This window comes from Lissotriton helveticus, chromosome 5_1, assembly GCF_964261635.1.
Source record: "Lissotriton helveticus chromosome 5_1, aLisHel1.1, whole genome shotgun sequence".
Lineage (NCBI taxonomy): Eukaryota > Metazoa > Chordata > Amphibia > Caudata > Salamandridae > Lissotriton > Lissotriton helveticus.
The window spans coordinates 2,079,583,376-2,079,596,129 of record NC_136065.1 but is presented as its reverse complement, the minus strand read 5'-3'; the positions used below and the strand labels follow the sequence as shown (position 1 = coordinate 2,079,596,129).

Below are 12,754 nucleotides of genomic sequence, written 5' to 3'. Positions count from 1 at the left end.
CTGTGTTAAAAGCTCTGCTTGAGACATCCCATTGATGTCTGGATGTGGTGTGTATCCGGCTAGGACCGGCCACGTTGCTCCTGGTCTACCTAATGGACAGAGCCTGGTGATGTGATTATTATGTTTTAGGGCGCCATTAAATAAGAGCAGATGCTCTTGAAATTTAAGTGGTACTTCCACCTCCTCGAAAGGAGTGTACTCATTAGGAGGGTCTTCTGTTTTGTAATAGTGGAAGTACTTTGTTACAGCATTTGCTGCTGGAAAATGTATCCATGAATAATATACCTCTGTCTGCCGATATTCGTGTGCCTCAATCACGAATATGACTGTGCCACCTCTAGGTGTCAGTCCATTTTCTATAAGTTTTAAAGTTATAGATTTCCTCTTGATGACCGGGATGAGTATTATATCCGGGTCAGCGTCTTGCAGTGCATTCTCAGCTGCTGCGAGTTCAGTTGCTATCCTAACTGTCTCTCTTTCTTCATCACTGTCTACCATTTTACCGACAGGAAGGTTATTTAGTTTGTTTGCAGATCAGGTTTCTTATGGAAACAAAGATTAGATGCACAATATTTTGGAACAGTGTATCCTTCAACGTTGACTAAACCAAGAACCATACATAGGAGTTTCCTCCTGCGAGATCTGGCGGATATTACCTTTTACCCACTCCAGACGTCTTTGGAGTATTATGGGAGAAAAGGGGTCTGAGTGAAAAAGCACGACTGAGTTACTTTAAATGTCTTACGTTAGTTTTATCGCCCTTCCAAACGCGTTGGGCGCCATGTAGTGTAGTTCCTATTATCCCAATAGGCTCTGCGCATTGGAATAATACCTTCAATAATATAGGCCTAGACCAGACGTTAACTAGGTCTACTACTGTCGATATTAGACTTAAAGTTTTGGGTTTTGCCAGCTAGCTCAGAGTTCACTAGAAACTTTCTCGAATAGGCAAGGAGGAGTTGAACCTCCCTGGATAGACAAGAAGGGATTTAGTTTCTGACAACCATAGAACATGACAACTTTGCTCTCCCCTAATCAAGAGTGTATCTCTAGAGTCGTGTGAAAACAAAAGACGACTTATTTTACTCAGTCAGTACGTGCATTCTTAGTCTCACCAGATTGTAGAGAAAAGGAAGAGACGGGCGTGTTCAATAAAAGATGTTTTTTATTGATCAGTCTCTTTTCTCATACAAGAGAAATGGATCGATATTATTGCAATACTTATGGTTAAGTAAAGTGCATACAATAAAAGCAGAAGTATAAAATAATACTGTAAAAACATTGATATGGTTTCTAAGCCATATGAAGGTTTAAAATGAATAAAATGAATACATACACATTTACATTTGACTAATCGTACTCAACTGGTGTTTCTAACTACGCCTACCCCGTGTACCTGACCTAAGCCTAATACGTGGGCGGGAATAGAAAGTTACAGTTTAAGTTAAGTTTGTTTTGCCAAGTGACTGACTAAAGAATTCTCTGTGAGGGGTTATTCAGTTCTGTACCTGGAATCTAGGATGAATGAGGGATGGTATCTCTCGTCTCTGGTCTCGATATTCCAGGCGGCCTGCGAGGGCTACCCGGAAGCGCCGGAGCTGGATTTTCTCGGCAGGAGAAAAGCAGCGTCTCGTTCTCAGCGCGTCAGGAAGGCGGGGCTGCGCCAGCGGGGTCTGCTCTGCTCTGGGCTTCGGCAAGTCTGGCTGCTCCGATCTCGTCCCCACCGCGTGTGTTTGCATAGGGCAATATCGGTAATATTTATACCTTTAAGGTGCCGAGATTGACGTAAGGATGGACATAGATACGTCAATAAGGATGTCATACGACCTGGTCGTTAGCACATTCTTTTGCTGAAGTTCTCGGTGAAATCAAAACAATGGCCGCAGGGTTTTTCCCAGGTCTGTCATAGGTTTGATTTGTTTTGAGAACTCCGTATGCCTTATCAGGGGCTGGAGGAATATCGCTTGTCTAATTAGATGGCAAGCGTTATGACCTAATCAGATAACACGTTCCTGTGCCGTAGTGTGGCTTTATCAGATAACGGTTCCTGCATCATGGGGGTTTTCTGCCTCATGGGATGGCTGCTAGTTAACTTGTTAACCAGAATAGGGTCAGGAATAGGGGGATCAATACAGAACCTATAGGAATACATCACTCCTCTAGATCATCCCAAGTCTGGCTATCAAGTTCGCAGACTATTAAGGAGATCAAGCGGGGGAAAAAAGATAGGTCCGGAGGGGAACAGCTGGGCGGCTGGAACTGGAAACCTGTAAATATATAAAGCATGGGATGAGTGGGATTGTAACCCTAGGCTGATAACCTATCCACACAATAAGCTACGCTTTTCCTCACCTGAACTATCTTACAGGTCTGCTGAAGCAAAGAGTAATAGAATGGGCGTCTTCTCAATTCCCCGGTTCTCCTACTTAAAGAAATAACAAATGAAAACATAAATATGCCACTTTCTTTCCACCTCTGGTAATAGCGTTCAAATGAAATAGGATATGTAGGTACACCTACCCAAATGGGAATGAAGAAGACCTGAAAGCCCCAAGATAAATAATCACCTATCACTCTTTTCCAAATAACTTCAATACAGTTTCTGTAACTAATTTCCCCTCCGAGGTGGATAAATGAAGAACAAAGTCAAGGGTCAGAGCAGAAAGCGTAAGTGTCTAACACCCTACACGTTTTCAGATACCACCTACATGGAGTATAGCAATGTATGTTCCTGAAATAAACCAATAAATGAAACGTTGCCCAGCACAAAACAAATGTAGTAAACCCAGCGTCTATGCAGATACGTCTCTGTAAGCGCAAGCAGGGACTGAACTTCCTATTGCATCAAGCGGCACCTAAACCTAGGTGTCCGGCAGGGATAGGAGGATCCAACTCCTAATTAGTTTGGTAGAGCAGGGAGAAATAAGTAGTTTTCGCCAGAAATGTACACGAGACAAGCACCCCCCCCAAACCAGAGGAAACCTGAGGCGACGTTCTCCACTCTCGATGCGGGCGCTTCCTAAGCCCCTCCAAAGTAATCCAAAGGTCCGGTGAAACACCGGTGGAGTCGCCTCGAAATCACCAGGACGCGGGCTCCCAGATGATACAAACACGGGCGCTACCTAAGCCCCTCCAAAGTAATCCAATGGTCCGGTGAACCAATGATGTGAGCCTACCTCAGCCCACCGCAACAAGCACCGACTAGGAACAGGAAACACGAGCACTCACTCATGCTCGCCGGGAGGAATAATCGGCAGCGTTTCTCTCCGAGAGTGCCAAGATATTCCCTTCCGGTCGCATAGCGTCATTCCGGCGCGCTGCGCTACGGATCATGGGTATTGTAGTTTTCGAGCCCATTACAGACTCGGACTGCAGGCAGTGATCTACCAGCGGCCGGGGAATCCTGACAGGACACCCCCTCTTTCAAAGTCACTGACTGCCAGGATGCGACAGGTGGAACTTCCGCACCAGTCTCGGGGCATGTACAGCACCTACAGGCTCCCAGGAGTCCTCCTCTGGTCCATATCCTTTCCACGACACCAAGTACTGGAGCTTGCCCCGCACTCTACGTGCATCCAAGATGCACCGAACTTCGTACTCCACATCCTGTTGTACTCTCACAGGTGCAGGGGTTTTAGTACGGGGACACCTCGCCGGTTTGAGCAGTGATACATGGAACACCGGATGCAGTCTGAAATGTGCTGGAACAGGAAACACGAGCACTCACTCATGCTCGCCGGGAGGAATAATCGGCAGCATTTCTCTCCGAGAGTGCCAAGATATTCCCTTCCGGTCGCATAGCGTCATTCCGGCGCGCCGCGCTACGGATCATGGGTATTGTAGTTTTCGAGCCCATTACAGACTCGGACTGCAGGCAGTGATCTACCAGCGGCCGGGGAATCCTGACAGGCGGCTCCATAATGCATCCAGGATTTGTAGCCCATTTCCCACGAATGCCGCGCGAATGCCTTGCCCATCGCTGTATGAATGCATATGCCCACAAGGAACGAGTGTGAACGCTTTGTTTTTCGGAATGCCGTTATAATGTTGGAATGCCGCGCCCATCGCTTTATGCACACGCCCCCAGCACAACGCCCCGAGCAGAACGCCCACGCCCACAAGAGACTACTTTGCCGGTAAGGTTCTTTTACGATTCTAATGTATATGGTGGCAGCTGTATAGCCTATATCCATCTGCTGCAACTGTCCTTTCCAATGCTGTATTGGGTGTTGTGATTGGTGCTGTGGTTCCTGAGATTACGCGCTTCAAAGGTTTGGGCTCTCTCTTTATTATATTAGTACTAGCAGCCCGTCCCGACGTTGTCCGGGTATGAAATAGAATGTGTGTAATGTGTGTATTTGGCAAGGGCAATTTATTTTAAAATCTCGCGGTAGACAACATTTTTTGTTTCATTAGAATAGGGACGGAGAAGGGCCAGCTGCAGCCCTGGTTGATGTTAGCAGGCGCGTGTAATTGGTGTAGTGATCCGCCGCCTGAGCCCGGCTACAGCCCTGGTTGATGTTAGCAGGCACGTGTAATGTCGTTGAATGAGAGAGTTATCAGCCGCGGGTAAATCCGCTTAATGAGAGAGTACAGTGACAGCGAGTAGGAGAGGCTGCAGTAATTGTTCCCGCAGACACGCTCATTTACGTGTTCCCCCGCTTGAGGCCCAGCTGCAGCCCTGGTTGATGTCATCAGGCGCGTGTAATAAGTGTACTGATCCGCCGCCTGAGCCCGGCTAGAGCCCTGGTTGATGGGAGCAGGCGCGTCTAATTTCGTTGAATGAGAGAGTTCAGTAACAGCGTGCAGGAGAGGCTGCAGTAATGTTATTTACCAGGCCTCCAGCTGAACGCGTTTGTCATGCCCCCAGCACACGGCCACAGCAGACGATCTTCTGATTAATGTACGACCGACATGGCACGAAGGGCGGAATGTAGCACACACCCCCAGCATTTCTCACGTCCCCAGCGTGCCCCTTGATGCGGCGCAATTGCGTTCACATGGCATGAAGGCCGGACACACGCCCCCAGCGTGTCACGCCCCCAGCATGCCCCTTGATGCTATGCAGCAACGTAATTGGCTCTTGTATGTACAACTCACATGGCATGAAGGGCGGACACACGCCCCCAGCGTTAGTCACGCCCCCAGCCCACGCCCACAGCACAATGCAGACACGCCCACAAGGGACTACTTTGCTGGCACGGTTCTTTTACCTTTTAAATGTATATGGTGTCCTACGGTACAATTGTATGTCTTGCACTGTATGATTGTGATGAACACCACTGTTTCTTGAAAAGTTAATAAAAACAATTTAAAAAAAAATGTATATGGTGGCCGTCTGCATAGCCTATGTCCTTCTGCTGCAACTGCCCTTTCCAACGCTGTATTGGGTGTTGTGATTGGTGCTGTGGTTACTGAGATTACCCACCTCAAAGGTTTGGGCTCTCTCTTTATAATATTAGTATGGATAGATATTGAACTGAATGCAATGTGCAGCGCTCGAGAGGTGGGTGGGCTGTGAGCTACAGTGTGTCAACCAGCTGAGCTTGTAACCACACCAGCCTTTCTACGTGTGAACACAGGTAGCAGCAACAGTGACACAGGGCAAAAAGCACAGAGCGCAAGGGGGAGAGACTAATGCAACAGAATCTGTGTGGGTGTCTGTGAAGGAGACAGCAGGTGCGCAATAGTGAGAGGAAAGAAGAGGTCACAAGTGTTACTGCAGCATTGGAAGGGAAAGTGCGCACAGCATGCCGAATATAAACAAAGCACTTTGTGCGCGCTTTCGCTTTCAATACTGCTGGGCAGCTGCTGTAAAATGTATATTTAAACAAAGGTGTGGGCTGCAGGGAGGCTCGAGCGAGGCGGAAGTGACGCGCACTGCCGCCCACGAACAGGCAACTGCTGCTGACATTTGGAGGGACTACTTTAAAAACAAGCATTTGCAATGCAATAGAACGCGCATTTACGCGAGTCCTATTGCATTTAAAACGGGAGTGCGGGCGGGCAAAAAGGCATGAACGGGAGTGCGGGTTGCCCCAAAACTCATGGATTGCAAAAGGGAAGGGGGTGAGCCACAGTAACAAAATTGTTTTTCAAGTAAAGAGGATGATAGCCCTGGAAGGATACAAATTAGAACATTGCCGTCAGGAGGAGGGACTAACAAGCTAAAATCCAATCAGAAGGCAGCTTTCACAATCTAAGCCAATCCAAAAGATTGGCGGAGAGTGGGCGGAGCTTAAACAGAGCTTCCCCCACTACAGTGTATACTGCATGCCTCGCAAAGCGATGGCAGTGCTTTCGCACTGCAGCGCAGGCGAGACCTAAGTAGCATGGGGTGCTGCAGGTCAGAAGAGAGGTGTAGTGAATTTGTGTGTTTGTCCCATTAGTGGAACAGCGAACCGGGCTATGGGTCATGATTGAATGCATCGAGTGATATGTGGGGGGTGGTGAGGGAGGGTATGGGGTGACAGATCAATATTGAGGTCAATATTGCAGTATACTGACATAGATGCTTGTCAATTCCAATCCTGGATTTAAAAGAGAGATGAAGAACTGTTCTGGGCGGCTGAATAGCTTGAGAGTAGCCCCAGGAAATTGTGCCCCCAAAGCTGGTGGAGCCGCTGTGTTATCTTACTTCCCTCGGTTCCTCCTCATCTCACTGCATGAATAATACTTTCATTATTCCCTTCTGTTCCTTAATCTTCAGAAGTTCTTGGAGAGCTGCAAGACTCTCTCTTAGGATTTAGACTTTTCACAGAGCCCCAGATATCTTATCTTAACATCTTAACTATCTTAGTGCAGCTAGTATACAAGGCAAGGCCTTCTCTTGGCTAAAGTCATTTCTGGAGGGTAAATCTCAGCGGGTTTATCGTCACCCTTCTCCAGTATTGGGGTATCTTTCATAGATTCACATACCTGAATCATTCTCTGTCGTCAAAGTGGGAGTCCAACGGTACAATACTAAAGCTGTGTGTATCAGTATAATAGGCTATCTTTGAACTTTTTAAAAAAGGACCAAAGTTAAGCAATGAACAATCAGGCGACAGCACCCATAGAACATTCCCAACAGAGATATCTTCCCTCAGATTTTCAATGCATGTCATGTGTGCGGGTGTATCTGATCGCTGATCAGTTTTACAGATTTTGTGTTTTCCAAATTGATTTCTCTCTGTTCCAGTATGTCAGAACTAGTCTTTAGACCGTTTTGCCTCTTGTGGTAAGAAAAGACTTTATTCAAAAGATCCTCATACAGAATGTATTTTTTGCCTTAATCTATCCTACAAGGCGAGAGACTGCTAAATATGCAGAACTTTTTTTACCAAGACCATCTAGGACCGTGAGGGAAGACTTTTATTATCGTTTCATAAACCTAAATCTAAAACTGTTCTCGTTCTGAGGAGGAAAGTAGAGTGTTCTGTCTCCTCACCGACTTCCAAGAGGAGGGAAAGGTCTCACTATGAGTCCCCTCACACAAGCAAGAAAGCCATTAAAAAGACACTTCATGGATCAACACAAGGCGCCTCCCATGAGGAAAAAACAAAAGGGCTTCTTCAAACTTTAAATCTGAGCCCTCTACTCCATCTACAGCATTGATATTGCACCTGCATCTTCTTTTGAACCAGTTTAAACAAAGATTAAACGGACTTGAAAAATGTAGTTGACGCATCAATGCGATCGAAATCATTGTAGATGGCACCTAAGATCAGGTCACTTTCAATGTCGACAACCATCACGCTAATGACGTAGTTGACTACGGTATCCGGGTCGACAAAGATTACCTCGTGAACGAAGACTACTCCCATCGATGATGTCAGCCTCGTTGACGACGACAGTGATGTTGACGAAGACTGTGCCTACACCGACGGCAGTACTGCTATCGGCCTCATCGACGATGCAACCATCTGAGAAATCCTCGTCACCGTCATTAAAATACAAACAGAAGAGGCCACCAATGCTGTTGTTGACCACAGTGTTTATGTTCCCATTGACGACCTCGTCGACAAGACTTTTGCCATCTCCAAAAAGTATTTGTCCTGAATACACATCTTCTAATAATGTGTCCCAACTCTCACCCAGCCATTATTTGGATCTGCCAGACTCAGAAGATTAAGACATTGTTGGTGCAGTTCAAAGCCCCTCAGAGTTACACGTGAAATATCAAGATGAAGAGGAGAAAGATGATTATTAAGAGCCCATTTATCAAAGGCACCACTATGTGGAGCACTACCATCCTTATGTTCCTCCTCCACCACCACCAAGCCTGCTTTAGTGTGAAATCTACAAAGCATGCTTCAAGATTATTACAAGCTCTTTCCAACACCAGGTGAAGTGTAACAACCACCTGCACCTAAGTCACCAGACCATATGACTCCTCCACCTACTACATGAATGACGCGCACAATCTTGCATTGCCATGCCCCCTCAAGAGGATCCATCTGTCAACAGATGATGATGATGGTGGTGATGAACCAAGATTCCGGCGACTCCTCGATTCTGCACCACTCTGTACCCAACGCCCTTGGCCCAAGTGGCCCAACAACATGAGGAGGTGTCCCCAGCGAACCTGACCTGGAATCTGGTGATCCCGACCTCCTTCAAGCTTCAAGCCGACGTCTGCAGCCTCAGCCTGAAGGGTCCCGCTAAGCGCGACCGGAGCTGGTAAGAAGACCCGATGCCAAAAGACACCCCTGAACCCGATGCCCACGCCCTTTGGTGGGCCTTTCGACGGTGTCGAGGTTTTTCCCAACAACCCAACTTACCTCTCCAGCCAGTGGTCGCCTTGCCCTAGCCTGCAGCAACTTTCCTGAAACAAAGGTCTCCATTGAGAATCACAGGGTCCCTAATTTCTTCTTGGCACCTTGCACCGAGCTGCACCTGTGCCCCTGGCGGTGCAGCACCTGTGCTGATTGTTGGTCCCTACAGTGCTCACCTTAACCCCAGGAGCTTTGGTCCCACACCTGAGTGGCCTGCTCGTAAGCAGTCACTAACCAATAGGCCCTTTAGCCCCATTGGTTAACATTGGGCCCCTGCAATCTGCACCTGGACGCCCCAGTGCTGCTGGTGGTGCAACTTGAGTGCCTACCTAGACCTTGGGGAAAACTTGGTCCTAACCCCCAAAACTCTCACTTGTAATACTTTTACTTACCTGTGAAACCGATAACCATTTCTTCCATAGGAACCCATGTTATGAGATTTTGGGCCTAAAGGTGTTGAACTGTTGTTTTGTAGGGGGAAAACAGTAACTATAACTCAAGCAAAGAAAAGTCTTACTTACCTTGTATTGTGAGATCCTTAGGTGTGGAATCTAGGAAAACCTCCTCCTGTAATCAATGTATTCTGAAAGTAATCAAAAAGTATTTAAATGTAATTACTGTGTAATATAACCTGCTTTTCAAAACCATACCAACCAGTAACAATTGCAAATCCATTCCCAATTGCATGTCTGTGTAAATTGAAAGTACATTTTAACTACCTGTACCAAATCCTGCTTGGTTCTAGAAATAAAATACAAGTATATATTTTTGAAACTTACCCAATTGGTCTGAATTCCGTCTCTGAGAGTGTGTAATTATTCCTTGCGTGAGTGAATACAATAAATGCTTAACACACCCCCTGGATATGCCTAACTGCTTGCCCACAACTCCACCAAGAGAGCTGTTATTACTTACCTAACTTAGCCTCTGATATACCCCTGGGAACTCCCTGGACTCTGTGCACACTATACCTTACTTTGGTATAGCATATACAGAGCCAACTTCCTACATTCATGCACCTTATCAAAGTTGAGATCTAGAGGAACATTTATAGGGAGGTTTTGAACTTGCTCTCGATCCAGAAGATCGAGTAGAAGATTAAGCATGAGGTCACTCTGTTGTCATAGACCATGCACGCCATCTAAGAAAACCACTTCCCATTCTTCTATCGAAGACTACTCCCCTACTGTAACAGACAAACCTCCAACAAGAGTCTCACCAGTTGACAACCTTATGACCTTCAATGATGTGTTAGGAGCAGCAAATATGAAATTGCCATGTCCATTCCTACTACTTTAACATCAGTCATATTCAGGATCTTGCACCAACATCTTCAAGCCCTTTACTTTTACTGGTACATAGTCTATTTAGGCCTGCTATGCAGCAAACCTATAGTCAATAATGTCTTTTAGAAAGTACAAGGTGCCAGATGAGGACCCTCTGTTTCTCAGGGAAGATTCTGCACCAGACTTTTTTATTGTCGGTTCAGCAAGAATATCATATATATTAGCTCCTTTGACTTTTGGCCCTCCAGACATCGGGCACAGTATAGTGGGCAGGAAAAGAGACAGATTTACTAAAGGGGATTGGATTATGGAGGAGTAAGAGGGGTTCAAGGAGGGGCACAAAGAGATGTAGGGAGGGAAGTCATCCACCCACACAGGATTAAGCCAACTGCATTGCTCTGGGGGTGGAGATATGTAACTTAAACTTGTGTAGTAAGTTTAAACTCAGAGTTTGTGAAGACAGACAGTAGTAAACTTTCTCTAAAGTTTAAACGTATTCAAAGATGTAACCTACCTTTACGAATCAGGCTTGAAATGTGTTGAAGCTACTGTTTCATTTGCTTTTTATCGTCCCTAGAGAAGCGGAAGCTGGTGGGCCTCTCTGACTTTCTAACCGAAGTGGCACGGAAAGAGCTGGAGAACCTGGACAGCCGCATCCCGACCTGTTGTGTCATTTACATCCCACTGGTGAGAGAGGGGACCAGAGAGTGAATGGATGAAATGATGATGAGCCTACTATTGAGATGTGAGGCAGACAGGGGAGAGTGATGTTGCTCTAATGATAATAAGAGTGGCAGTTATAATGAACCAGGTCACCTGAAGGAGCTGTTTGGCCCAGCAAAGTGCTACCATTACTGGGGTGATCTATAGCTCCAGTGCTAACTGTGCTTAGCCTGCTAGGTCTGCTCCTGCATACTTCTGGTCACGCATGCATGTTGGCACAGGAGGCAGTCCGGTGGTGCTCACTACACAGTGGCTTCAACAGAGGGGTGATCTACCTGATGACATAATAATTCCAGATGACACTGAGATGAACTTGCTTCAGTAAAGGAGACCCTGGTGCAAGGGAAGCCTTGTTGCCCATTACCAGAAGTCGCCACAGTACGCACACATCCACCTTGTGGTGAGGAGGGCATCTGGAAGAACTGGCATAATTGGTCTACTTATAAGTCCCTAATAAAGTGCACTACCTGTGCCCAGGGCCTATAAATCAAATGCTAGTAGTGGGCCTGCAGCACTAGTTGTGTCACCCATCTAAGTCGCCCTTTAACCATGTTTCAGGCCTGCCCCTGCAGAGCCTGTGTATGCATTTTTAGGCTGCCATTTCGACCTGACAAGTTCACCTACTTGCCAGTCTCAAACCTTCCATTTTATTTCATAGAGGTCACCCCTAGAGTAGGTGCTGGCCAGCGAATGGGTAGGGTGTGGTACACTTGAAAGGTAGGGCATGCACTTTTAAGCTTTACATGTCCTGGTAGTGAAATACTGTTAAATGTGTATTTCACAACTGCAAGGCCTATCTCTCCCATAGGGTAACATTAGAGCTGCCTTGCAACATTTTACAAGTGTAACTTTCAATTGGGATAATAGATTTTGGTGTCTCTGGACTCACAATCAGTACATATCTTTTAGTGAAGTAAGTTTTTAAATTGCAGGCCTGAAAATGCCTCTTTTGGAAAGACAAACAGGTAAAGGTCCTTACAAGGGATTCATTTAAAAAAGTACTTTCTGGGGGCGTGGCTAGCGGCCGAACATGGAGGCAGCTTAGCAGAGGAGCTCCGAGAGTGAGACGATATCCCCCATAAATCCGCTGCACTGATCCGTCCAATTTTGTACTCCTGTGGAGCTGACCGGGTCTAGGACCGGGCGGAACCCCGCAGAGGCGTTTTGAGAGCTGGCGGGCACCCGGGACAGGAGAGGAGATATCCGGCGCGGAGAGGCCTGTGCGAGAAGGACAGCAGCGGTCTGCCCTAAGACAGAGAACCGGGCGGAAGTGGGGAGGCGGCGGGACTCAGGCACAGGAAGTGGCCGGCGGCCAGAAGCTTGGAGCGCCACTGGAAACGGAGGCAGCGGCGGCACTATTAAGGTCGGCACCAGACACGACGGACGTATCGGCGCCACGTTGGGAGCCACTAGAAGCCTCGGACTACGGCCGGGATGCCCACGAGTCCGGTGTAAGAGGGGTGCGAGCCGGGCACTCGGCTGGCAGAGCTCCGGTAATGAGAGAAGTCGGCGCTACGGCCCCCCCCCCGAGCAAGTCACACGGGGACCGGTGGCAAGAAGGCGGCAACTACAGGGGGCCCCCTGGCGAGAGTCGAGGGCCGGGGCCTGCTCTGGCCTGGGACCAACTGATCCTGGCACACACTGCCACCTTCAACTCCGGGTAATCGCCTAGTCTGGCCCCCCACCACAACACAGGAACATTGTTGGTCCAGACACATGAAGGCAGCAACGGTTAGGAGCGGCTCATCCAGTCGGTAGCTGACTGTGTTGCAGAGAGAGCTGGGGCTAACGCGAGAGTGGCAGCAGGGCCTGGACAGCGACAACCTTAGAGCCAGAGAATAGGGACCGCACTGAGGCTTACCGAGGGGACAACACGCACCTCACTGCCGCATCTGAGAGGCGGCGCAACTTACGGTGGTGACAGGGGCACAGCCTAGCACACGCACCACCGGCAATGAGAGTCAAGCTAGAAGCCTAACGACAGCCCCG

General features: G+C 47.7%; 1 protein-coding gene across 7 annotated transcripts in view; it reads left to right on the top strand.

Moving 5' to 3' along the window:
- MSH5 (mutS homolog 5) overlaps positions 1 to 12,754 on the top strand; it is a 1,532,005-nt gene that overhangs the window by 1,020,497 nt on the left and 498,754 nt on the right. For all 7 annotated transcript variants that reach the window (XM_078646032.1, XM_078646030.1, XM_078646035.1 and 4 more), the window contains one exon: positions 10,620 to 10,729. In XM_078646032.1, coding sequence (XP_078502158.1) covers positions 10,620 to 10,729 — 110 coding nt within the window. The remainder of the gene's footprint in view (positions 1 to 10,619; positions 10,730 to 12,754) is intronic.